This window comes from Pagrus pagrus (assembly GCF_965226575.1).
Source record: "Pagrus pagrus genome assembly, chromosome: 7".
Classification (NCBI taxonomy): Eukaryota; Metazoa; Chordata; class Actinopteri; order Spariformes; family Sparidae; genus Pagrus; species Pagrus pagrus.
The window spans coordinates 16,551,543-16,579,246 of NC_140191.1; the positions used below are offsets into that span (position 1 = coordinate 16,551,543).

Here is a 27,704-nt window from a genome sequence, read left to right on the forward strand (position 1 = left end):
GACTGGACAGAAAAAATGATGTATCTCAAGGCAGTTACTGGTGATCTTATTCATCTGATACAAGTGAAACTGAGATATTATTTAATCTAATTCATCTTTATTTGTAGAGGGACCAGGTACAATATTAAACATAAATGTTGCCATTTGATAATTTGATTGTACCAGAGTTAGCTTAGAGCTAATTTACATCTGCAGTCCCTTGGCAGGTTGTAATAGTTGTTTCATCTGTCCTTGCTAATGCTGCACGGTGCAAACAGCTTTTTAAAACAAACAAAAAAATCTTCAGACGAAGTTTAAACACGTAAGAAAAAGCAGACATGGTCCATCAACCACACACATCACTCTACCTTTCTACCGTTTACATATGAAACCACATGAATTATTTATGGAGGCCTGCTGCCCACGCAGAAAGAGGCAACACCTGCCACATGCACGAGATGCTCACGGCAGCTGTTGCTCTGGTACTATTTATCCACTTCCTGCTTTATTCACTTGTTGTTGAGTGGATATTAAAAAATGCATTGTTTTTCTGTTTTGTGCAGACCCTGGAGCAGTGCTATGAAGGTTACTTTATGACTTGAACACACACATTTAAAGCTCTATACTACATCCTCTACTATCAGTGGTGTTAATCAATGAAAGGGAATTATTGACTGGTAAATATCAATGCATTGGACTGGATATCTGTGCAATATTCCTCTCCTCTCCGGTGCAACACAAAAACACCTGTTCGCAGTGGAATCTAACAGATGATGGGTTTCTGCGCATTTATTCAAGATTCAGCCAGATGCCGGGAGGGAACTGAGATTACCGTGACGGTGGCCTCCTGCAATGCAAAAGCCCCGCTGCCATTTTTAAACATATGTCATGCACGGCCAAAGATTTCTTTCTATCCTGCGGGTGCATTCCACAGATTCCACTGATTCCTCTCCCTCACAGTCCTCCTGTGTTTGACTGCGATCACTGACCTGGACTGGGTGTGACAGCAATGAAAACCCTTGGGAGCTGCAACAGTAACAAAACGAGAAGTAGTGATTTTGTCCTTCACCTGTACACCAATCTGAGGCAGGATGTGGGCACCATCCACGACAAACATTTACACAGAAACTCTCAGTAGACCTTACTGAGCCTCACACACCAAAACACACACACACACAGCCTGAGCTGCACCTGAAAAGCCTCCTCTGTTGCACTATTGACTCAACACCCAAAAAGAGCTGAGATAACACGCTGTAAGCCCTAAATTTACAGCTACTCTGTGAGTGAGCCAGAGTAATATTTTACCAAACAGAGCGGCTTTGACTCGCCCACGTTTTTAGGACTGATGTAGACATTTGACTACAAAGTTTTGCCTCAATCCCCACATTCAGTATCAGAATCACTATCATTATGCTGGATTTGCACAAACTGTAATCATCAGGGAGTGCACTGATGACTGGCATACACGTTCTCTTACATCTGCCTTAAAAATGTTGCAAAAAACCCTGCTGTTTTCACACCAAACCTGGTGAGTGTGCGATGCTGAGCTCAAGCCCTGATTAAATCTGAAAATGGATCCTATCTGCGCTCCCTGTCATCATCACACACACCTACATGCACTCAGCATGAGAGTACAGCCACTCATAAAGGCACATTATTCATAGTTTGGCTTGTGGCTGGGTCGTACTGAAAAGCTTGCCACTGATATTGCTGTAGATCAGGTTCATATGGAAACAGTAGACTTATCCTTCACAACTTGTATTTACTTGTCAGGAGAGGAAGAGGACGGGGCCTAGAGTTACCATGGAGACTGTGGCTCTACTGGTGTTTCAAATGGTTTGAACACACCTGCCTGGAGAGGGCTACAGGAGAGTTGAACCCAGCATTTTAAAGTCAGGTGGTGCTAAATGCAGGTTCCGGTTTCACTTAAAGATTTACAAGTGAGCACTCTGAAATTTTGCAGCACTTTTCTTTGAACTGTTGTGAAATGTTTCACGCTTCCTCAAAGCGCCGCAGAGCAACTTTTAAACGACACATTCGTGATTTCCAAGCGCGGACAGTTAGTTTGTAAGCAGAAAGATTTTAATCATGAAGTTTAAAAAAAACAAACATTTTTACCTGCAGAAGAAAAACCGCACTCACCTTGACGGAGTTACAGATGTGAATTCCAGGTGATGAGGGCGGAGATCTTGAAAATACTCTCACGCAACAAAAACACAGAGTACACAACAGGCAGTGAGGACACACTCAAACTACAGCCTCACACAGCCAGCCTGCCCTCTCCACACTGACATGCACACACATGCACCATCCGCTCCGCAAGCATCAATTTCTCCACCGCTGTATGGAGGAGGGCGCCCGGCGCGTGACTGACTGAAGCCACGCTCCAATTAAAACGCAGAGCGGAGCCCGGCGTCACCTCGAGGGGGGCGGGGCCAGCGTCATTGACAGCATCTTTTCCATGACGCGCCGAGGAGGACCCCGACAGCAAGGACACACCGTGAGGATGGAGACAGACTCATTAAGACATTTAACTCTGGTCTTTTAATTACAGATTTAGATCAATCGTACATCCCCGTGTCCGTGTGCAGATTAGGAGTGGGATTACTTTTTTTGTTTTTGTTTTTATTAACTCTATGTGATAGTTGAAATGATGTTCAAATTGCCAAAAATGACAAGATACCATTTGTCAGATAAACAAATTGAAGTCAGTGAAGAGCGACAGGATTTGCTGCTGGAAATGATCATATACTGCCACCTGCTGGACACATGCCTCAATCACAGGTTTCCTGTAATGGTCATGACATAATGAGGAAAATGTAGTCAATAAACTGGAGCATCTTTTGCAAACAATTACTGAGATTTAAAAAAATAAAGGTAAACAACCTAATGAGTGAATAGGGCTGTTGAATTTGTTCATGACCTTGAATTCGATGTAAGTGTTTGTTTATACGTGCAGGTTTGAACGCATGCACATTAACAAACAACAAACAAACAATCTTAACAATCTCATCCTGCCCTCAGCAATAGCCTGACAACTTCAGATTGAAGCGAGAGCCATTATCATTGTTGTTTTTCCTTGAAAGTCTGAATGGTAGCCTGTTATATCACTCAAGGCTGCAGGTTTTTCTGCTCAAGGACTTTCTGTTACAAAAAAAAAAAAAAAACCTTTCACAGCCTCCCTGCAACAGATTACAGTGCGAAAAGGCATGTTTTCCTTTCACGTTGGCGAGCTACAAGGTTACTGCAGCACCTTTAATACGCAGAGACGGATTCCGTAACACAGCCGACACAATGGTCGGCGATGAACTCTATGTCACGTTTGTGGTAGGAAAAACATCTTCATACAAATGTTTGCCTCTGTGAAATGAGAAAGGTTACAGCAAAGACCAAAGGACTCATCTGTGCTGCATTATGAATTTACTGCCACTGAATATTCCCTGTGTGTGGACTGTGCAGGCAGGCTGAGCTCATGAAAGTCAGCTTTGAAGGCTCTTTCTTTTATTTTAGCCTTACAATCAGCCGTGGCTTATGGGAGCCTTATATAAGACCATTATTGTATAATACATCCTCAGCTCTGATGAATATTGCAAATGAAAAGATGAGAACCAAAGAGCAAATTAACAACATTTCTAAATTAGCTTGTCTGTTTACTGTACTTAACAGTACTGAGTGAGCAAACAAAGACACGACTCGCAGTAAATACAAGAACAAGATCCAATTAGTTTATTGTGAGCATATGAGAAAAATGTCAGCCTTTAAAGTCACTCTTTTTGTGCCAACCAGGTTTTGGTTTGGATGTGATGGAAGCAAATTACAGCTGAATCTCAGAAGCAACTGAATATTTTATCATGAAATGTAACCGTGACTGTATAATGTTGAAATCTAAATTCATAACATTCAGTTATTTTACTTTGAAAACCATCTAAATTATCTGGTTGTATGTGTTTAGATTCATGTGGTTTCCCCAGGTTGTTAAATTAAATCCATATATCAGTTGTGGTTACATTTTACAACTAGGTTTTTTAATTTTTACAGCTAATATTTGCTCCCAGGATGTTAAAATCAATGTACATTCAGTTATCCATGGAGGTAGTGACAGTTGATCCCATAGAAGTCATGTTTTTTCCCCGTGACTACGTTGTCCCTCAGGTTCACAGCGGCACGTGTGATGGTGTTGTTAAAGTTGCGATGGGCCGTCGTCTTGCTGAATGAACTCTGAACGTCCTGGAGGCTGAGAGCTGCGCCTTCTCTACCCGCAGACCCACATCTGTCCACTGGGCGAATGCCTGGCAGGACAGGAGGCCTGGGCAGGATGCAGGGGTTAGAGACACTTCCCACCGCCAGTTTCTCCTGCTCTGCAGCTGCCCCTGATGACAACTCATCATGTGATTCAACACCTGCCATATCTCTGGCTACATCTGACTTACTCAAGCTAGAAATATTTCTTCCTGCTTTAAAAGTCTCCTTTCTGCTGCTTGATTCGTCCTTTACACGCAGGCTTTTCTCTCCGTTGGCCTTCATCTCTCCCTGGGAAAGTGGGCGGTTGTACAGGTCCAGAGGTCGCTCTGTGCCTGAGATCCGGGCAGCGTTAGCCTCTTGGCGGCTCTGTGACACACACACATGCATGGAACTTTCATTAAACTGGACTCTGCAGTTTTCTCTCTCTCTGCCCTCACACGCGGAGCTTTGGCTTTCAGTTTGTTGTTTGTGTATGACCTCCTGGGAGGGCTCAGAGCCCTGTGTTTCTGTGGAGCCAGAGCTGTACTTTGATAGAATACGCCCCCTTTGGTTTGTATCTGATGCCTCATTATGCTTAGCTGTGATCTCTTGTGGCCTGTCTTGGTTTACAGTCGCTGAAGCAGTGCCTTGGTTTGGAGCTGGGGATGGATTTAGGAGTTCAGCAGCAGTGGGACTGCAGGTGCTCCTCCCCGCACAGCTCCCCTGTCTTCTTCTACGTCCTTTTCTTGATTTAGAGGGAACAAACACAGGGAAGGACCTTTCTCTCTGTAGGGAGATGAATTCATTGCAGGATTACTAATGCATGCTGTAAATGTTTCTGTACAAAAGGTACAGTGTTCTCAAGGATATTACCAGTGGTGCAGAGTGTGAGTTCATGCCAGTGAGATCACACATCTTGTCACTGAAGTCATCTATTTTTAGAGGATTGGCTGGCCCCGATCCTTAGATAAAACAATATTAAAATGTCAAAGACTGACAATATTATTGATTATTGAGGTTAAAATCATGCATATCCTGTTACTGCATTATTTATTGTTCACACAGGCTTTCATAGTTTCTGAAAGCAAACTATACTCCATGTTCTTATGCTTTTTCAGCTTCCTGCTAAAGGACTTGATAAGGAGTAAGAGAAGAAGGAGGGTATTGTACTATGGGGTATTGAAGGGATGGTCTTCTAACTTCTTTTAGAGAGCAGAGGATGGATTTTTATTTTATTTCAACATTCCCTTGCAATAGGGACAGCTTTCATGTGTGCCAAAGTCCATAAAGTTGTGCTTTGAGCTGCTAAATTGCCTAAATAAATGTTAGTAAGTAAGTTTCCGCAAAACCACAGATTACTAAACATTTCTTTATGTTGCAACTTAGGTTTTCTCAGGTTCTGTTTCTTTCTCATCTCAACGCTGTGCTTATGGTTTGCTTAGGTTTAGTCACAAAAAACAATTGGTTAGGGTTAGGAACACATCATGGTTTGGCTTAAAGTGGCGGTTTTGGTCACCACATAAAAAGCTGGAAATATCCCCATAGAGTCAAGTTTCAGTCACCCGCTTTGGCAGCCTTGCGGCTTGTCATAATGCCACCATGATCTCCTCCACCTCGTGAAGTGAAAGTCAGCTAATGAGCATACAATGTGAACACTGTGCCACGTTCAGTGCAAATGTCGACCTTGGACGTATCTGTGGTTTGCAGAAACGTTAACTGCTAACATTGTATCCGGGCAACTGGGCCAGCTTTGCAATGTGCAGAGACAGCCCTATGGTCATGATATATTATGGCATTTTACATTTCTGTAAACCACAGATATATTAAATTTGTACTATACATTACATGTATGTCATATCTGCATTTCTACACAACGTGTGAGCAACAAACAAACTTGTATATTTTTGATAAGACATCAGGGCATGTTTGTGGCTATGGAACCATGAAAGACAGAACCAGGTGAGCCAAAACATGATCTTTTCCAAACCCCAAACAAGCGGTTTTGTGCTTAAACCTAACCAGACCATAAGCACAGTGTTGTCACAACATAAAATGGAAAATATAACTAAAGAAACTTAAAGCTGCGACATAAAGAAATGTAAATTTTCAACATCTCTTGGAAACGTATATAATCAACATTTATTTCAGCAAATGTGTTGGGGGAGAACAATAGCCCTGTCTCTGTATCAGGGCAGTATTATTTCCATCATAATAAATGGCAGCTAAAAGGACCAATATGACAAATTTGAGACACAAATAACAAATGGATTTGTATCAATATTAGTTACTGTACTCACAGTTACACCTTCACTATAGTGCATCTGAACAGAGAGAAGAACTGCAGCAAAATAAAGAGTCAAGGGGAAAATATAAAATGTAATAATGTTGCACCGTCCCCAGCAGTGTTTAGTGTTTAGGCTTCCTTACCTGTGTAGTGCATTTGGTAGGAGGTGACCCAGTGAGTCTTCTCGAGGTTTTTCAGCATGTTGCTCGTCCGCTCAGATAATGACAAATCCCAGTCACGAAGTTTCGGGTTGGGCAGCACTGTCTTTGGAGGAGTGGGGTAGAAGACCTGGTTCTGTCCCTTCAATGGCTTTGTTTGCTGGAGGAAGGTAACAAAATGTTGATTAATTTAGTTTATTGGATAACCTCACCGATAATATGAAGCCATTTATCATTACTCACGTCCAAGAATCCGTGTTCTCCGGTCCACATAACAGCTTTCTTCTTGGTTGCCATGGGCGTTTCCAAGACCTCATGTCTATATGGAGCACCTGTGCATGGAAGTAAAGACATCTTAAACCTCTCTGGAAACATCTACCACCCCCTCTTACATCAGCATGTAGCCCTCTTACCCATAGTTTTGCTCAGCAGAGTGATGTCTGGTGCACAATTTGGGATCAGGGGGTTGGGGAAAGGTTGGGAGGCCGCTCTGACTCCTGTTTCAGGGTCGTCTGGAGAGCGGAAGGATGGGAACATTGCAAACTTGGAGATGTGGGATGAATAGGGATGTTCTTTGGGAGTTGCAATCTTTATCATTTTCTCCCTGTTAGCAATAACAGTGAATGAGTTGAATGAGGATAAAATGTGTTAAAGTTTGAGGCAGGCAAGAGAAACCTTGAATGCAAGTGGCAAGCTGTGTAAAAATAGAAGTCAGTCTATTGTCTGTCTGTACATCTACAGAAAAAGTCGACAAAAAGTACTCACGCCATATTTATATCAGTTGGTTTTGGTATGCTGAGAAGAGAAAATGAATGTTATCGTTTTGTATCACCACAGAGAAATAGCTTTTATAATATAATACATATGATAAATCAATGGTGACTCACAGCTGGTCATTGAGACGAACTTTACTTTTCTTTCTGACAGTGTTGTAGTCATAACGTTGTTGACTGTGATATGCATGTGAAGGTAAAACAACAATCTATAATTAGACATTTGATGTGTGAATTGTTTAATTCTGCAACTGTGTTTGACTTTCTATGAAGAATGTTTTTACACTCACTGAGATATGACGGCTCCTCCACAGCCACGGTGGTTATGAGACAGGGTGTCGTGGTTTAGTGAAGGCTCCATGTGGCTATTGAGGGAAAGAGTGTGATCAAGAATGACACAGAATTAAGTCAGGTCTGTGGTTAAACTTGTCTGCTCCTCAGTGTTGTTGTTTTGTCTTACTGTTTTCTAATGAGTGTTAATTCACTGTCATTTATCATGAATGTTAGGCCCACTGGTCTATCGTTACATCGTGATATGGCATAAGTGTTTCTTTTCCTGATTTTAAAGCCTACATTACAGTGAAGTGATGACATTTTCTGAACCTACCAGACTGTTCTACTTGTTCTTATACTTGCCTTTACCCACTTCTAGTCAGACAGTCTATATATCCTCATTACTGATGATAATTTATCAAGATAGTTTATGTTTTGTGAAAGTACCAATAGTCATCCCTACATTATTGCCGCAATATTGATATTGAGGTAGTTGGTCAAAAATATTCTGGTATTTGAATTGTTGTCCAACGTGTTGTACTAATGTTTATCAAGTGCTTTTGAGGATAAAAGTAAATTTTGTTTTGTATTTTGTATTGCCATATAACCTGAAACTACCTCCCTGCCTTAATCTGGTGATTTAAACATTTGACAATATCAATCAGGAGAAAATTTTCACCAAAATTTAAATTATAAGTTTACTCATATCAGTATATAGAATTTTTTAGTTATAGCATGGCTAAAACTGCAAACGTGTATGTTTCTTAGAATTAAATGACTCCACAAGATTAAAGTATATGATCTTAGCCAGTGATACCACTCCTATTTTATTCTTCGACATTATCCATTGATGATTGTAAATGTCCACTTACTTGGAAGGTGTCACAAAGGGAACCTATTGGATAGATCTGGCTTTTTTTTTTATTTTTTTTTTAAAAATCTTTTTGTGAATGGCAGAAAAACAGATCCAGATAATTATCTTATATTCTCCAGGTGCAGATGTGAGAAGCCGTCTTCTTGGTCAAAATGGATAAGAGCTGAAGTTTTCGTTGACAGAACAGGACTCCCTCGTCTTCACTTGTGACCAGTGAGGTGGGTTTGGATTCCTGGGACAGCCGGAGTGACGATGTTACAATGAACAATAGGATCAGAGTGAGTGACACCCAATCCAGCCCACAGCATATAGAGTGGGAGCAGAGTTTAAAACAGCTTCATGAGAACCAAGACTGGAATATCACACATTTGGTTTGATAAGACCAGAAAAAAACATGAACTGTAACCTTGTCAAAAATACTTCCCGTCCTTGTCATGTACAGCTGTGACCAACTGAGGGTCAAGATGTGCTGAAATTTCATAATATATCAATATTTTCATATCCAGAGGGCAATCACTGCCCGGGGTGCCCGTCATCCAGTCATCGAGTGTGGATCTGATAATATTACACGTTCACAGTTTGGTGAACTCGACTAACCATGAGGTGGAATGGAAATCAAGCTGAGTCTGGCCGGCACACGTTGACACCGGATACAACTGTGTGCGGCTGGTGTTTGGTTACAGGAGTCATGTTTCGTTGTCTCCATCTCTATGCAACCTGGAAACAGTTAAACATTTAGACTGCTCCAGACAAAGCCACAAAACTTGTTCAAAAAGAGTCAGGAGATCATTTCAGCCTGAGAACCATCCCGTTCTTAAGCTGATGTGGAGATTGTGTGTTCATTGGTTGAACATCTACTAGGTTTCAGTGGATGGGCTAGACATGAACTGTCTGTGGTGTTGTTGCTCTGCCATGACTGAGCTTGCATGAATGAGGCTTATCGCTCTAGACAACACAGACCACTGCGATGAAAGTTTTTTTTTTTTTTTTAAATGACAGAATGTAATGCTAATTAATTTACCCATTTTTGGAGAAAAACAGACGGCTGTGTGTCAGGAGACTTCCTAAAACCTTTCATATCAAAGGAGTCTGATTCGTATTAATCCTCAAACTGCATTTGATGAGATTTTGTCCCAATTAAGGAACCTCATTCTGTCAGCCTCCAGTGAGTGAATCAAAAATAATCCCTTATAATAAGGAATCCCAGAAAGTCTGATGGTTTCCTGTCCACATGTAGGGATTAACTCTATTATAATCATCTTTTTCAAAAGTAAAAATGAAAACAACATTGCAACCATTCGAATCCCTGAAAGTGTCATACATGCCATATTCACCTGGCAGCCATTCTCCTCTGACATCACACTCAGGGTAGAAAGCTCAAATGTTGTGGGCTACTTCTGTTTTCTAGCGGGCAAGTCATATAAACAAAGGCAATCTGATAAATTGTTATCATTTCATTGATTCCTAATTGATTAGCAACTGTAAAGACAATGGCAAGCTTTTTCCCCGAGGGACATCGGACCAAAATATGTGTGATGACTGATTAGCTACCACTAGACGACAGCTAATGGTAGCATTCTAGCTAATGTTAATGTGTGATACTTTATTGTTTTGATGCGATTAATAAAGGCATAAGTTAATCATGAAATATCAACACGCATCTTGGAGACATTTGTCTTAACCTGGAAATTAAACTCACAGGTTGTAATCAAATGGTAACATGTTAGCTAGGAAGTTATTGAATGCTAATCAGCTAACATGTTATCGAATATGTTTTATACCTTGACATATGGCCAGAATTTTCACCATCCATTATCTTTTCAGTTGCTGATGAACTCAAATGGGATAAAAAATAATAATTCATCTCTCTTCATTCACTACCATACAAAGTTTTACAGAAATAAGGTCCCGTGGTGTCCATCGGAAGGGGCGTGACTTCGGCTCTCTAGTGAAATATCCCAAAACTGTTCTAACTTTGTCAGAAAAAACTGTGCTCATGTGGGATCCTGTTACTCATAGTAAGAAGCTAACTGAAAAAATACTTTCGAGTGCACCTGATCTTGTTCCTTTACTCTTTAAAATGCCAGAAACCTGAAAAAAGCATCTTTTCAATCAGCACACAGCCTCTGACTTATAATCAATGCAGCTGCCTTTCCTTGGACATGACATGGACTGCTTTCCAAGCAGCAGGGTTTGCCTTGTTTGTTGGCCCTCACAAGACCCACATTCTGCATTCTGCTTTTTAATTGGGATTCCCAAGAGACCTTGTCCAAAGAAGTCTCAGCAAAACGCCAAAGTCCTATCAAGCAGCCTAAGCTAAGTCCAGTAACCAATTACCCAGCTCAGCCCCAGCGGAACCGCCGTTCTCCGGATTACATTTCCTGCTGCTGCATTGTAAATGTGCCACTGCCTGCAGTGACTTCACTAATACAGCGTTATTGTGCAGATGCAGGTTGATGCTTAACCCCTACAGGGTTGAACACACAAACAGAAATTCAACTTAATAAGTGGTACTAACAGTTACTTCATCAATAACCTCCGAAACACTCTGAGAAATTAATTGTAGGAAAAACACTGGTTATTTTCTCCAATCATGTTGCAAATTGCTGGGTTAACCCCAAGGGTCAAAAAACTAGAGATCCAAGTATTAGCTACTGGCCCCTGAAACCAACTCCAGACCACTACTACACAAAACATTACCTCTACCCAGCCCCAGTTTTTCTGTGCACCATTTTAATTTAGGTAATTTGATTTCTAATTTTAAACACAACATAAACTGGAAGAAGTACTACATGAGATATCTTTTAAGACTTTTTAGCAAGTCTTCTACCTAAACTTTAAAATACTGTAGGTTGTTTTTCAGTGCCTTTCAAAAGCATGAGCACCTGACACTTATATGGTGAGGGTTAAATCGGGCCGTCTAAATCTAAGGTAAGATTGTAGTCATGCTTAAAAGACAGCAGCATTGACTGTCGCAGCCACAGAGCCAGTGTGTGGGTGTTTGTATCTATGTGTGTGGGTGTGTGGGGAGGTGTGTGCGCCACTTCAGTCCAAGGTAACACACGCATCTATCTATCTATCTATCTATCTATCTATCTATCTATCTATCTGTACAATGTCGGTTAATGTTATTTTATACAGTACATTGTCAGTCGCTGTGACATTTTACAGTGCATTGTTGGTTTCTGTGATTTTATGCAGTATATTGTGATATTTTACTGTGTGAATTGAGTTTGCTGTTATTTCTGACTGAATACACTAGTATACTGTAAGTTACTGTACACAAACACAGTAATTTACTGTGGATTTCACGGTGAAGTTTTTATCTTGTTATCCTTTCACCCCTGAATCAATATTTTCATTGAATAAATGTATATATTTTACCTAAATTATGTGCTGTCTGCACGTTTTAAATGTAAATGAAACATCAAACATCTTTTTTAAAATCGTTTTATTTTATTTTTATCTACAGTACATTTTTGAATCTAATTATTGGTTATGTATTATTGCTTATGGTATTCTTAAACAGTACATTGTTGGTTAATGTAATTTGATACTGTACACTATTGGTTACTGTGATATTTTACAGTAAATTGTTGCTTACTATGATACTACTACTTACTACTATTGGTTACTGTGATTTTCTACAGTACATTGTCGGTCGCTGTAATTTAACACAGTACATTGTTACTGTGATTTAACACAATATATTATTGGTTACTATATTTTTAAACAGTACATTATCGGTTACTGTAATTTAACACAGTAAATTGTTGATACTGTACACTATTTGTTACTGTGATTTTCTACGGTACATTGTTTGTTACTGTGATCTAACACAGTGTATTGTTGTTGTTGTTTTATTTTATATATATTGTTGCATACTGTGGTAATTTCCTGTCTCAATTACAGTAACTTTTTTGAAATTTTTGACCGAATCAACAGAATTCTACTGTGAAATAATTTTTTACAGTGTTTTTACAGTGTAGTCTTTTCATCTTCTCACACCGATTCAATATTTTATTGTTTAAATGTACATATATTTACTTTGTTCCTTTCAAAAAAGCACATTGCTCCCACTGCACACTGTACTTTCAAATACACGTTTTAAATGTAAATGAAACATCAAGTTCGCTGCTCGGTTCTGATTGGAGCTCTGCACAGAGTGTCTCTGGTGGTATAGAATAAAGAGAGCGAGTCCACAGCCTGCCCTGTAGGTTTCTCTTTTTTTATTTCTAGGAGAGAGTATGTAGGCGCCTTGGTTTATTCTGCACCTCTGCATAGTACTCCACAGAAGTCCCTGGAGACACAGCTTCATCTCTCTTGACAGACAGCTGTACTGTTGCTCCTCTCTCAGGCGTCATCAATCCGGTCTCACATAACCTGAATCTATCCGACCACTTGTGCTGCCTGTGTTTCAGGGAAGAGTACGATGGACTGGCTCACATAGAGGATGAATGAATACAATGTTTTGAGGACCTCACTTCTCTGAGAAGCTCGGCAGCAGCCGCATCCTCCCCTCATCTCTCCAACTCTTCTGTTACATCTGTGCGTCTCATTTGGTCCTTCCACCATGACAACATTTGACTTCTCGGACATAGAGGCGTTTTTGGACTGCCATCCAGATCTGTTCGAGGAGTATCTCGTCCGAAAGGCCAAATGTGATCAGGTAACCAGATGGTTGAAGGAGCATCAGCCGTCGAAAGTGCCCACAGCCGAGGAGAGGCGCGGCGCTGCCAGGGACCCGCTGGACCCGCTCTGGCCGACGAACCCGGACGGGCTCCGGCGCAGGTCGTCCCACATGGAGCTGCGGCGGAACTTCGCTCGCTCCAAAGCCACCACCGCACACCGGACCTACGACGAGCATGTGAGCCTGAGCGAACACGAGTCCCAGTCCAGCATGAGGCGCCGTGCGCTCCTGCGTAAAGCCAGCTCCCTGCCTCCGACCACCGCGCACATCCTGAGCGCCCTGCTCGAGTCCAGGGTCAACGTGCCTCAGTACGCGTCCAGCGCCATCGACTACAAATACAGACTGAAAGAAACCAACGAGAGGGAGTTTTTCTTGGAGTTGGTGAAGGACATCTCCAACGACCTGGACCTGACAAACCTTAGTTATAAGATCCTGATCAACGTGTGTATCCTAGTGGATGCGGACAGGTGTTCGCTCTTCCTCGTCGAGGGACCCGCGCACAAGAGGACGCTGGTGTCCAAGTTCTTTGATGTGCACTCAGGCACCACTGTCAGACCGTCCTCCAGCACACTCAATTCCAATGAAGTGCAGGTGGCGTGGGGAAAGGGAATCATTGGATATGTGGCAGAGCATGGGGAGACTGTGAACATCTCAAACGCATATGAGGTAAAGAGCCATGGTCCACATTTGTATGATGTTTGCATGTTATTATACTTTGACGAAAGTTTATTCAGGGGGGTTTACAGTGTGGGGATCATTGGGAGTGAACTTGATTATACAATAAACCCCCTGTTGGCCACATCCAAACATGAAAAGTGCTTGATGTAAATGTAAATCAGATGTTTCTGAAGTTCCTGGAAGGGGTCGCTCAACTCGAAGGAGTGGGGAAAGACAGGTAATTACCTCAGTCATGCCAGAATAAAAACAACACGCTATAATAGTCAAAGAAAAGGGATGGAAAGCAAGCGTTATAATCCTACCAGCTAAATCTCGTTTTACACGCTACCAGTTGCGCTCCACATCATTATATCATGGCCCTGGGCTGCTTGGGAGGCTGATGCGGACCCCCCTGAGGTCTATTACTGAGATAGTGTCAGTGAGGGATATTATAGTTTCTGCCTGTAGTGAAAAACAAGAGGTCTCCTGCAGAGCTGTGAATTTAAATAGCCAGGATCACACCTAATTGATGCGTCAGGCTTGTTTTTGTGTGTGTGTGTAAAACCCAAATGTTGTCATGTAGGAAATTCACTGGGCACAGTGGAGCGTATGTGTGTGTGTTAATGTGGGATCATGCGCGTTTGTGTGTGTTATATGTGTCCACTATTCCAGGACCACCGCTTCAGTGATGAGATAGACAAGCTAACAGGCTATAAGACCCAATCCATCCTCTGTATGGCCATCTGCAACAGCGATGGAGAAGTCATTGGTGTTGTGCAAGCAATCAACAAAAACCCCATCGGCACTCCCTTTACTGAGGATGATGAGAAGGTGAGGATGTGTCTCAGCTGAAAAATACATTCATCAGATCCATATCCCAGAGGGTTTTCACACTCCGCTGCATTTTATCGACTATTTATCATCTCCAGTACTATTGTAGTCGCTTTGACCATTAAGGGCATTTTAGAGATGGAGTTAAAATTGGATACTTGTGGAGCATCATGTTCCCCCTTCCCATCACACACACTAACACTGATTGCACAGAAACTCTTGAGCCATGCAGCCAAAAACACCGTTTGTACTGTGAATCTGCTTAATGGCTGTGGAGAGAGGCAAAGTGTTCCCTCATAAGCAAAATACCAGAAAAATGAAGGGAGGAGGTCAACCTCTTGCTCAAGTGTGGAGCATTAAACATGTCCGGCTGTGCAGTACACACACACACACACACACACTTAGGAAACTCATTCTGAGTGGTTATGCTTTCAATCTGTCCCTGAGCAATCCACTTGAAATGGGTTTACTAGAAATCTGCATGTTTTGGCTTCATTTACAGCTTATGAGAGCAATTTTATTCTCCCAGTTTTGTTGATGGAAAAGTAATATATTGTGTATCGTGCACATGGGAAAAGCACTAACTGCTAGTTCAAGTGTGAGGCCATGCAGTTAAAAGAAAAGGTGGTCATTTCACTCACTCTGGGTAAAAACACTATAAAGGAAAATGAGGAAAATCAAAACAGTTTATTCACATTTTGCAGGAGTTCAGCTGCACTGAGATACAACACGCTGTCCACAAGGTGGCAGAATGAAGTTGTGGAAAACCATTTATGTTGGAGCCCTCCACATCAAGGAAGTCAACTTGAAACTAAGTTTTGAGTTTGCACTAATTTAAGCATTTCTTTTATGATATGTCTTTATGTGAGAGCTCTAAATAAAGCAGTAACTACTTTTGAGCAACACAGATGCTGAAAATAGAAAAAACACATCTAGATCTGCCAGCTTATTTAGACATTTAAAGGCCCTTGATGTCTCACTAAATGCCTTCTGTCTCTAAATCAATACTTCATTAACAGGGAATCTGTTTGAGAGAAACGTGTGCAGAGAAGCAGCTATGATGACTTTCTACCCCCCATCCCCCCACACACACACTTTCTCTTTCTCTTACCCAGTTTTATGCCCTTTTGTTTAGCATACAAATGGTGAACATTTATACATAATGCATGTCTTTCACCGCTTTTTACTTCTTCTACTTTTACTCAGGTGCTGCAGATGTATCTACCATTCTGTGGAATATCGATCTCCAATGCCAAGTTGTTTTCAGAGTCTCGCAAGGAGTATGAAAGGAGTAGGGTAAGAACTGTGCATTTACAAAAAGATGTTTGGTCATTTAATAATTAACCAACTTTAGAATTAACAGTGACATTACAATTTCATGCTTATTTATTTAAAAATACAGATAACAGCAAGTTAATATCACTATAGACGGACGAGCATGCCTTATATTTATAGCAGCTTGTAGTTTTGATAGACATGTCACATATTTGACGAATAAAACCCTTTTACTGCATCCATCAACAATACTGTCAACACTGCCAAGTCTTTAGTGTCCTCTGTCGTGGCCACAGGCTCTGCTGGAGGTGGTCAACGACCTGTTTGAGGAGCAGACTGACCTGGAGAAGATTGTCAGGAAGATCATGCAGCGAGCGCTCACCCTGCTGCAGTGTGAACGCTGCTCTGTGCTTCTCCTTGAAGACATCGACTCACCTGTGAGACATCTTTAAGTTGTAACCGTGTAGCCTCTCTCTTGTGCAAAACTCTCCTGTCTCTGTTGCCAAATGTCACCGCTGCTGGTTGAGGTCATACATGTCTCTCCTCTGTAGGTTGTGAAGTTCTCCAAGACGTTTGAGCTCATGTCTCCGTTGTGCAACATGGACCATGACATCAGGTGAAAGACGCCTTATGACAAAGCTATAGGACAAAAGTATCTCTTTTTCTTAAAACATTTGGTTCCAGTTCTAACAAGGTTTGTGATAGTACAGCTGAAGATAAACAGAAAATAAGTGAGAGAGAAGATGATATGCATAAACTGAGCTTAAAAACAAAGTTAATAAGTGCATAACAAAGGATTTATTAACTTTAATAAGGGATTTTTCTGGCATTAAACTGCAAAAGCATAGTTAACTGTTAATAAATACATAATAAAGCAACAAAAAAGCTTAGCAAAGGTTATGCAATAACACAATAGGTAAGTAAGTTAATTCAATAAATGTTAATGCTAATCTAACTCATTTAGATCTAACTTATTTATACTTACTGCCTGTAACTGACTGTTGTTTCCTGTTTGTGTTATTGGCTGCATCAGCATGGAGAAGCTATCGTGCTCTGATTGGCTGATCAATAACAGCATTGCTGAGCTGGTGGCTTCCACAGGACTGCCTGTTAACATCAGTGACGTATGTCAGGACCCACGCTTTGATGCAGAGGTGTGGACACAATGGTGTCCCTATTAGACCTATTAGATCTCACACAAATGCATGGACACATATGCACATGCTTGTGACTGCAGTAAGTAGACACAGACAAACAACAAACCACAACACAAACTTGTAATTATTAAAGTATTTGTGAGTACTGGTGAATTTGTTTGTGTGATGTAATGTTCAAAATCAGTAGATGGTGCCAAATAGTGTGTAAACTGCTTTGCAGGCATGTTTTTAGCATTTGTATGTGTGGTATTTTAATTTATTTTCCAGTCAAAGAAAGACTGCAGGCCCAGGCAGGTCAAACAAACATAAACTTCTCTCATTCTTGCTTCATTGTCACTGTCTCCCTCTCTTTACAGGCGGATCAGGCTTCAGGGTTTCACATCAGATCAGTGCTATGTGTGCCTATCTGGAATCGAACTCATCAGATAATTGGTAAATGCACCGGAAATAATCAATTTGTCCTCACTGGAAAACCAGTTGTCATGTTACAGTGACAATGTATGTGTGTTTTCTACAGGCGTCGCACAAATTCTGAATCGCCTGGACAGGAAGACCTTCAATGATGCAGATCAGAGACTGTTTGAGGTGCGTTTTTGAAAACTGATTAGAGCTGCTCCCTCAAAATTATGATAAAGTCTTCATTGTTGCACTGGATACATATTACGCCAATTCTTTAGGTTATGCGTTTTCTCTCTGGCTTTTTCTCCGTGTATAGGCATTTGTGATATTCTGTGGACTTGGAATCAACAACACTATGATGTACAACCAAGTTAAGAAGACATGGGCCAAGCAGTCTGTAGCACTGGATGTAAGACCTGCAACATATTATTATTATTCTGCTTTTTTTAACCATCACCACTTTGGAAGATATAAATATTTCTATAGATTTGTATAACGTAGGTGCTAACCAACTCATTACAGCATAACAATGTTATGTCTTGAAAACATGTTGTCACGATTAGACAAAAAGGAACCCAAACACGAGACACACAAGCAGGCAGGTAAGGAGCCGAAAGCAAGCTTTATTAAATAAAGCTAAAAAAAAGTCCATAAAATCCAAAAAGAGGCAGTAACACAAGGCAGGCAAAGGCAACAAAACCAGGGAAATCCAAGAGACCAAAGCAAAACAAAGGGCGAACCAAAAAGCAAAGTACAACCAAGCAAAGTACAGCACAAAAGCCAGAAAAACACCATGGGAGATCAGACACAGAGACACAGGAACAGACAAAGACAGTAGGGAGCACACAGACTCCAAGACTAAATTACACAAAGGGAGGAAAGGAAAAGCAAAACATGACACATGAGGGCAAAAATTCCAAAATAAAACAGGAAACAACAAAACCACAAACTCCAACTATGACACTTGTATCTTGAAGTAAACGTATGTAACACTGTGATCCTACCCTCTCACTGATGTTACATAGTGCAGAAACAAGTGATGGGGGTAGAGTGGCTGAGACAGAGACACCATTCACCCTATTACAAGACACTCTACCATCAAAATGATTTGAAGCTGTTATTGTAAGGTAAAAAAGTTACATAATGTTGCTTTAAAATGTGACGTATCCAATTTACAAAAATAATACAGATGTTTTAAAACAACAGATAAAACATCAAATCGATATGATCAACAAATGAACAAATGCTGTGCTTTGAAAACAGACTAGGGATGTTGAGGTGCAACACGATTAATTTTCACATAGTGATGAATGGAAAATACTAGAATACTATTCTGTACCATCTGAATTACCCGTAATACGTTTTTATTACACCCCTTCACATCTATTTAAAATGAGTATATGAGAAAAAAGTAATTGAAGAGTAAATTAGTGTCACTGATTAATGCTAATCGTTAACAGAGGCGCTCATCAGTGTCTCCATCTGCTTTCTGCTCCATTGCCCGGTGTCTAACCTGAGCAGTCACATTATCCTCAGCAAACATGGTTCTGCTTCTCGGCCATAAATATTTCAGCTGCTTTCAATAATTCATGATAGATACATGTGCCAGTCTGCTCACCTCTCATCAAAGGCAACACACACTCTTGTATTTCTGTCACATAGTCTTTGCTGTTTCTTTAAACACATGATGGATTTTTCTTTCTGTCAGTGGGCCCAAAATAAACCAACAAATTGGTTTTAGAATCAGAAATGTAATGTTTGTGATGCTGACTATGAATTAAGTAGGAAGAAAGGATTACGTCAAAATTCTTGCAACATATAAATATTAGGATTTTATCACTGTTTTGTACGATTTCTTTTTTTTTTTTTTCCAGATGCTGTCCTACCATGCAACCTGCTCGAAAGTAGAAGTTGACAGACTCAAGGTATTCCTCAGGGAGGAAGATTATAAAATAACATTCATATGCAGAACTTTCTGAATGTATGAAATCCGAAGTCGGTGATTGATTGAGGGTGAAGTGCAATTTTAAAACTGTCAGCAATGTGTTTTAGTGCTTTGCTTCCTCCTTCACTGGCACTGTGTGATTGACAGCTCTGTCCTCTTCCCTGAAGGCAGCTAAGATCCCCCTGAGCAGTGAGTTAGGCATTGATGAGTTTCACTTCAACGACTTCTCCTTGGACAATGACGCCATGATCACCGCATCACTCCGGATGTTTCTGGAGCTTGGTGTTGTCCAAAAGTTCAAGATTGACTATGAGGTGAGGCCCTGGAATATGTCAGGTACTGTCAGGTGTTGACATATATGTATGTATATCACATGAATGTCTTTTTTTAGGTACTGTGTCGCTGGCTTCTGACTGTGAGGAAGAACTATCGAACTGTGGCCTATCATAACTGGAGGCATGCCTTCAATGTGTCGCAGTGCATGTTCGTTATGATCACAGTAAGTTTTAAGTTGCACCAAGTCAGATTTATGTGTATTGCCTTCAATTAGCCACATAAACCCTCCTCTCCCGCGTGTTAGTCAGTCAGTACAAACTTTGTTTCAACTTACAAAACTTTATTTTGAGTTCTAGTGAACATCCCAAAGATTTTTAAAGATACCAAATATGTCTGAATTTTAGGGAAATGTGTTAAAAATGAAGTGTAAGACATCCAGAATAATACAGCCAGAATATAAACTGTATATGGTCTTGATTCGCATTTCTCTCCATGTTTGGTTGTCAAACTCTCTAATACCAGAAAACCATCCAGACCTAACCCCTATATGAGGATAGCAAGTTGCTGGGCCATGTTTAAAGCCTGTCCTACAAAAGGAAATCTCAGTGTATTTATTAAGACATCATTAAGAGATAATTCAAAGGAAGAATATTTGGGTAAAACCTCAAAGAGAACTTACAACTTTGCACACTGATAAGAAATACTCCTTTCATATCCTATCCTATCCTATCCGATCTTATGCTGTCCCATTATATTCTGTCATATCCTGCTGTTTCCTCTCCGGTCATTTCTGATTTCCTCCCATTCTATTCAATCCTATCCCATCCCACCCCATCCTATCCTATCCTATTCTTTTTATAGTATCCTATTGTATCCCATTCTATCCTATGGTATCAGATCCATCCTTTTATCATCCCATGAGATCATATCCCATGGTATCGTATCGTATTGTATCCTATCGAATCCTATCCTATCGTATCCTATCCTGGTAAACACACCAACCTCTTTGGCTGTCGTAACTGCAGTGTCTCTGGGTTTGTAGGTAGCGTGAACAGGCTGCATGGCGGAGTAGCAGCATCCTACTGTTCCTTCTCTTATCATATCTGATCTCATCCCATCCAATCCTATCCTATCCTGTCATGTCCCTTTGTATCCTATTATAATGTATCCTAGCCTATCCTATCTCATCCCATCCTATCCTCTCCCATTCTTTTCCATTGTATCCTATCCTATCCTATCCTGTCCTATCCTATCTCTGCTGAACGGTAAGAACATATCTGCTTGACTTTTCTGTAGACAGCCACTTTCCAGGATGTCCTATCAGACGCAGAGATACTGGCACTGATGGTCGGCTGCCTGTGTCATGACTTGGACCACAGGGGCACCAACAATGCTTTTCAAGCTAAGTAAGTGACCCACGCCTAAAGTGAGACTACGAAGGTTGTTTATGTAGCAGGTGATTCAAAGTTTCACTACTCTGTTTCTCCTGCAGGACAGGTTCTGCTTTAGCTCTGCTCTATGGGACATCAGCCACCCTAGAGCATCATCACTTCAACCATGCAGTCATGATCCTACAAAGTGAGGTCAGACCAATATTTCTTATACAACTATAATACTCAAGGAATTCTGAAGTTTACTGTCTGATCTGTTTTTGTTTTCTTTTTATGAGATTTTCTCCCTTCTCTTCCCTTCTCCCTTTATTGGACTGTATAAAAATTACATGAAAATATAACTGTGAAGGGTTGATAAGGGGCCAAAGACTCAAACCACGGACATCTCAGTTTGCTGTATTTATTGAATGATTAATTTTTTATTTGTAATCTAGTTTGCTATTTCAGTCCCTAGATGGGCTAAATACACTCAACCCAAGAAACCACAACACTTAACCCAAATGTACACAATAGAAATACAGTTAAAACCTAATAAAAAGCACCTGATTATCCATGACTACATGCTAGCCTGTTAGCGTTAAAGTCTGGATGGCAAAAAACACATTTTGCAAACTGGATCCAAACCACATTTGGAGGTGATCTGTACTGCAATTTAAATTGTATTTCTAGAGATGTGTCTCAGCCACATAGCCACTCATAAAAGATTTCAAAGTGTCTTTTGTGTCGCAAGAGTATGTAGTGTCTGACGGCAACATTGTTAACATAGAAACTCCTGCAGAATGGTTTGGGTGATGTCTGGACACAAAAATATGATCTGATCACTTATAAATAATAGTGCCGACACTCCGTCTTTCAGATTTGATTTGAGAAACAAATCTGTTTTGCCTATGTCTGAATAAGTCTTAGAGTCCCAGGCCACCAGAAAGCCACTAGTTTACAGTTTGAGCTTTAGGACAGTGCTGTGCACAAACCGAATGCTGGTGGGCGGCAGCAGTGACCACAAGTGACATTAAGAGGCTGATGCGTTGTCTCAGGTGTAGATCAGTTTGATCATTACAAACTGTGTTCTCTATTGATTTCCTTTAACAGAGGACAAAGAAGGTCTATACACATTGCTAATTAACACTGATAATGAGACTCATTTGACAGTGAGCAATGACTTTACCAATGAATTGGCTATAAAGAGACATTTATTCGCTATTACTCATCCTTGCCTGCTTTTGTGTATTGCCTACTGTATGCTATTGTATTTTATTTTCTTGCAGGGTCACAATATCTTTGCAAACCTCTGCTCTAAAGAGTACAGCAACATGATGCAACTATTGAAGCAGGCTATTCTCTCCACAGACCTTACTTTGCACTTTGAGTAAGTGGACTTTTCAGTGGATCCGCTCTTGTAGGCCAGTTTATGATTGGTAAAAAAAGTAAAAATGAAATAGATTATATGCTATAAGATAAATTCTTACACACAATTAGAAGAATTATCTTTTTTGTTTCTCTGTTATTTCAGAGTGTGGTGAAAGCAGTCCTGGAATCTATTTTTTTGTCTTTTAACATTTTCTGTCTCCTTGACTCTGTCGTTTCATTGAAAGGCGCAGAACCAAGTTCTTTGAGTGTGTTCTGTCTGGAGAATTCAGCTGGACAGATGAAGGACACAGAGAAGTTCTCAGGTTTCTGCCTTTGTGCTAAATAAAAGAGTCCTGTGCCAAAAAATCACTTTAACCGTGAAAAGAAAGCGGCTAGAAATGAGCTTTGATGTCATCAACAGGTCCATGTTGATGACAGCGTGCGATCTGGGTGCAGTCACTCGTCCTTGGAAGATTTCCAAACAGGTTTGAGTTCCTATCACAAAGTTTTCATGTCTGTGCTTTCACGTTCGAGGGTGTGGAGAATCATAAGTGGAATTTCATTTTTCTGAGCAAAATCTCTAAAATCAATCAAATTTAGAATATAAATACGCCCTCTAGCTTTGAGGCCATGTTTAAACATCAAAATGTTACATAATGTTTGAGAGAAATAATCAAATGATGATATTTAATGCCATTTATGTACCAAGGTTGCAGAGCTGGTGACGAGTGAATTCTTTGAACAAGGTGACAGAGAGAGGTCTGAGCTTAAGTTGACCCCAGCAGTAAGTATGCAAGCTCTATGCAAGTCTTATTAAATGTTCTCTAGCACACAGATTTCTATCTTATACTGAGTTACTAACATACATTCAAACTCAGATGTCCTTGATGTGAATGATGAAAGATTATAATTTCTCTGTAGGCCATATTTGACCGCAATCGTAAAGATGAACTACCTGCCTTACAGCTGGAGTGGATAGATGGGATATGTAAACCCCTTTACCAGGTACCTTGATGTGTAAAGTTAAAGCAACAGTTCACCCCCAAATCAAGAAAACATATTATTCCTCTCACCTCTTAGCTATTTATCCATCTAGATCAGAGCTGCCATTCAGATCACATCTGACCCGCCATAAGGTTTAATTTGGCCCACCAGATGTTTCTAGTGAAAGAAAAAAAACAGAAAAAAAATAATGACTCTGTTTATGCCATTACATTTTTATATGAGGGAAAAGGCTTTTTAGATATGAAGGACCCTTCAGGAAGTTGGTAAATTAAGGGAACATCAATCCAAATACAATTTTTGCATCATAACATTATAATACAAAAGTTAAATGCTGTTGGCCCGCTGACTACTGAGTTTTGGCTCCCCTGATCTGAATTGTCATGATGTGACTTGCCGAGTTTTGGCAATATGGGCAGTAGAGATGACTGCCTTCTCTGAAATATAATGCAACTAGATGGCACTCGGCTTGTGGTGCTCAGAGCGCCAAAAAAATATATTTGAAAAACTTGTAAAGTGGTGTTATGCTGGAAGGATTTCTTTTTAATTAACTACACATGCCAACTGTATCACAACACAGTGCGGGAGAACTGGCTCATGCTTGTGACAGCAGGATGAAAATGTTAATGGTGCCCTCCTCCACTGAGCTGTAACATTAGCTAGCTCAGTTAGCTAGCCACTCATCCATGAGTAGATGCACACTTCCTCCTGCTTAGTGACATGTTGGCAGGTGTAGTTCAGAAGTAAAGAAAATAGAAAAAAAAGTTTTTTTAAATTATTTGATTGTTTTTTGTTGGGAGCTTTGAGCACCACAAGCCTAGCGCCATCCAGTTCCATTACTATCAAGAAAAGGCAGACAACTCTACAGTCAATATCACCAAAACTCAGCAACTCACACCAAAACAATTGTGATGGATAAATTGCACAACAGGTAAGATGAAAAATATGTATTTTCTTATTCCAGGGTGAACTGCTCCTTTAAACTTTTTCTGTGGGTCTCGTTTTAAAAATTGCACAAATAAAAGCATTATTTGAGTGTGAATAGGCCTGTCAGCTGTACTCTTCTGTGTCTCAGGCACTGCTGAAGCTCAACAGGAAGTTGCAGCCAATGGTTGATGGGATTGACGCCAATCGAAATAAGTGGCAGGACCTCAATGCCTCAATGTCCAATCAGAGTGCCGATTCAGATCAGAGTCCTGAGCCCCTTGAAGATGCAGAAACCAGTCAACACCCACACCGCGGAGAGACTCTAAAGTCAACTGAAATCATCAAGTTTGGGGCTAAGTGCAGTCATGATGTGAGGTCCAGAGTGAATGATAAACCAGCAACAGCTGGCAACGCAGCATCTGCAGGGAAAAAGTAAAGCAAGCCAGGTGCTGTGTGCAGTATAGGTTTATCCATTGAACGGCTCACGTGGGGCTCTTCCCATTTCCTGTGATTTTCTAACACATGCACTACCCGAACAAGATTTTTTTTTTTTTTTAAATCTGGGTAAATGAAATGCAGCTACCATCTGCTGAGCACACTGTTTGTGTCACTGTGTTAAACTCAGGAGCGTGAATAATTCCAATTATAAAACTCTATTTGAAGGCCTATCTATCTATCTATCTATCTATCTATCTATCTATCTATCTGGAAGCTTTTAATTACTGACATGCAAAAGAGATGAGAGATTACTGTTGAAACCAAAGAGGGCCACTTATCACTGTAACGTTTTGTAAAGGGAACTGCCTCAAAACCACGAGCCCATTGGAAAGCCTTTGCAAAACAAAAAGGAGTCACTGTGATTTCTCTCTGTCACATAAACTGTGTCACAAAATTGCCATTTTGAATGTAGACCGGCGGAGCACGACCTTGTTCCTGAATGTTTCTCACTGATCGGCTGTCTTACCTCAGTTGCAAATCCTTTGGCTGCATGGCATTATTTGAGAACCTTCAGCCGTCAGCTTGCTCCGTGAACTGCATGTATGTGTCATATGGCCACATGAACACCTTGAGGCAGGTAATTGTGAGAGGCCAAATGTTGGTGTACTGATTTTGTAAGGAAGGTCACAGATTAACTCCTCAGGCTGATTGTGTGTGTGTGTGTGTGTGTGTGTGTGTGTGTGTGTGTGTGTAACCTACCAATTCCTTAAAAAATGATAGCACAGGGGAAGACAAGTGATTTTGTCTTATGGGTCTCAAAGTAAGCTCCTGTAAAGGTATAGTTCAGTGTTTTTGGAATAATTATTGTTTGTACAACTTATATTCATTCCTTATTTCTCACTTAAGTGAGACAAACACTGCTGTGTAATTTAAATGAGACCTATTATGCTTCTTAGTTTTATTCCTCTCCTTTTATGTCAGGTAAAGTCCGCACCAACAGAAGCTCTCCTCTCCCACAAAAACACTGGTCTGAAACGTCTCATCTGTAATGTCGCCTTTAATTCTGTGACTTTGTGACATCACACTACATCACAAAGTCACATATTTGCATAAATAATGCCTAGCGGCTAGTTTGGCACGTAAGAATTGATTTAGCACAGCTGCTTTGTTGTTGTCAGCAATGTTGGGTCAGGCGTGCGTGAGCTGACCAATCAGCACTGGACAGTTTGAGGAAACTGATGTGTTTTTTGAGCACTAAAGCATGTAGACTTATTATAGTAGTAACCCAAAATGAAATGATGAACCTGAAAGTGAGCATAATATGTCTCCTTTATAAAAAAAGATATGCTATCAAATGCCAGATTTACTTTTTCTTTAAGTGCACCCACATGTCACCGTAATTGTTTTTGCTAGGCTGATGAGTACAGTATGTTACAGTAAACCCTCAGGATGTGAATGATGGCTCCATACATATGCAATCAACAGAGTGAAGTAAGGCTAAATTCATTCTTCAATATATCTTTAAACTGCACACAGCAGCACGAAAAACATGCGTTTGTCTCCAATATCTCCAAAAGCTGAACTTTACCTTTAGAAAAATTCCATATTGTACATAAAGTGTTTAAAAATGCCTAAATAGAAGTTGTAAGGTTCTTATGAAGCAGAGTATGTATACATGCATCCATTTGTTTCAATTGTTTGAGATTCATCACAGTGTTTTCAGCATGCCGATTATGTTGAAGCTGCATGTATCATGTTCGATGTTGACACTGGACATAATCTTGATGCCTTTGACTGCCCTATGAGATTTGCTTTGCATGATATCACTGTAAGGGTTATACTAAGTGTTGTTACGTAAGTGAGTATTGTTGCTGCACTATTGTCGTTGGGAACAGATAGAGATTTCTATTTTCGATCACAGACTGTACCAAAATTATACATTCATTATTTTTCATATACCGGACTCTATATTTATGTACGATTGGCATTTTCTCCTGCTATTTATACACTGTCCACTAAAAATACCTTGTTAGAGAAGATGAGAGCGTGCTACATTTCAGATAAAAGGGAGCAAATCAATCTCCAGCTGGTTTTGTGAATAAAATGCTGTGGCATGGAAACTGAGCATTTGTTGTAATTCGTTATTTATACATTTTTGTAACAGTATGTAAGATTTTCATGTCTATTGTTTGTAATAGCTGCAGGGTACAGTACATACTAGTAAAGTTTAATGAGATAACTGTGACAGTCTGACACATAAGGGGGGCACGAGACACTCTGAGCTGGTCTCCAGTCTGAAATGGTGTGAAGCACATGTAACCAAAAAAATTCATAAATGAATATGATAAAGGATGAAGGACTGATCAGAGTAAAAAAAGGCAGTGGGCTCAAACCTTTTTCGTCAAACAACTCTGCTTATAATGTCAGTTCCCTTATTGCATTCCCCTAGGTGATCTGAGGCTCCTCCTCTGTTGGCAAAATGACTAAAATGCATCTTCCTTGCTAAACTGCCGCCTCCCTTCCCCTTCCCTTAGTAGCACAGTGTGCAGGAGCAAAGGGTTGCTTAGTTGAATATGTCTAGTCTAGTCTGCCTGCCTCATTGATCCTTTATCTGACTGAGACTTAGAATCTATGTGTCCGACCATGGCTCTGAGTTATCAGCAGCCTGTCTGTGCTGTGTATTGATAAATCCATGGTGCTGTCTGTGGTGCTGAAGAAGCAGACTGATTTGTGATTGTGCCTTTTTACCTCTGTCCAGTCCTGCTGTCAGTTTTGTCTTGGATCCAATATATTTTCAAAAATACTCG

The 27,704-nt window shown here is 40.5% G+C and overlaps 3 protein-coding genes across 8 annotated transcripts in view; 1 reads left to right on the plus strand and 2 right to left on the minus strand.

Moving 5' to 3' along the window:
- osbpl3b (oxysterol binding protein-like 3b) overlaps positions 1-2,335 on the minus strand; it is a 39,036-nt gene extending 36,701 nt beyond the window's left edge. For all 5 annotated transcript variants that reach the window (XM_084358668.1, XM_084358671.1, XM_084358670.1 and 2 more), the window contains exon 1: positions 2,122-2,335. The gene's annotated coding sequence lies outside the window, so the exon portion shown is untranslated. The remainder of the gene's footprint in view (positions 1-2,121) is intronic.
- Positions 2,336-4,059: 1,724 nt separating this feature from the next.
- spmip4 (sperm microtubule inner protein 4) lies at positions 4,060-7,776 on the minus strand (the record flags this gene model as incomplete). The annotated part of the gene is made up of 9 exons (XM_084357643.1): positions 4,060-4,587; positions 4,699-4,986; positions 5,074-5,162; positions 6,628-6,802; positions 6,886-6,974; positions 7,056-7,246; positions 7,408-7,437; positions 7,530-7,592; positions 7,706-7,776. The coding sequence occupies 9 exons, from the start codon at positions 7,774-7,776 to the stop codon at positions 4,060-4,062; spliced, it is 1,524 nt and encodes a 507-aa protein (XP_084213769.1).
- Positions 7,777-12,818: 5,042 nt separating this feature from the next.
- pde11al (phosphodiesterase 11a, like) lies at positions 12,819-27,021 on the plus strand. Of its 2 annotated transcripts, none has more exons than XM_084356557.1 (20): positions 12,819-13,918; positions 14,582-14,740; positions 15,947-16,036; positions 16,312-16,452; positions 16,567-16,631; positions 17,049-17,169; positions 17,529-17,604; positions 17,690-17,757; positions 17,888-17,980; positions 19,446-19,496; positions 19,684-19,830; positions 19,908-20,015; positions 21,089-21,198; positions 21,285-21,375; positions 22,449-22,549; positions 22,776-22,853; positions 22,952-23,015; positions 23,240-23,314; positions 23,452-23,535; positions 24,608-27,021. In XM_084356557.1, the coding sequence occupies exons 1-20, from the start codon at positions 13,136-13,138 to the stop codon at positions 24,893-24,895; spliced, it is 2,793 nt and encodes a 930-aa protein (XP_084212683.1). In that variant the 5' UTR covers positions 12,819-13,135; the 3' UTR covers positions 24,896-27,021. The 2 variants fall into 2 exon arrangements, with proteins under 2 accessions (XP_084212683.1, XP_084212684.1); XM_084356558.1 differs by having other exon boundaries at positions 17,049-17,139.
- Positions 27,022-27,704: the final 683 nt, after the last annotated feature.

What these genes read in the sequence shown, in the direction of transcription:
- pde11al (XM_084356557.1), top strand. Translation starts at nt 13,136, where the DNA reads ATGACAACATTTGACTTCTCGGACATAGAGGCGTTTTTGGACTGCCAT. An exon ending in ACCCACGCTTTGATGCAGAG is followed by an intron (nt 17,170 to 17,528) that starts GTGTGGACACAA and finishes CTCTCTTTACAG; the next exon opens with GCGGATCAGGCTTCAGGGTT. An exon ending in TAGAAGTTGACAGACTCAAG is followed by an intron (nt 19,497 to 19,683) that starts GTATTCCTCAGG and finishes TCTTCCCTGAAG; the next exon opens with GCAGCTAAGATCCCCCTGAG.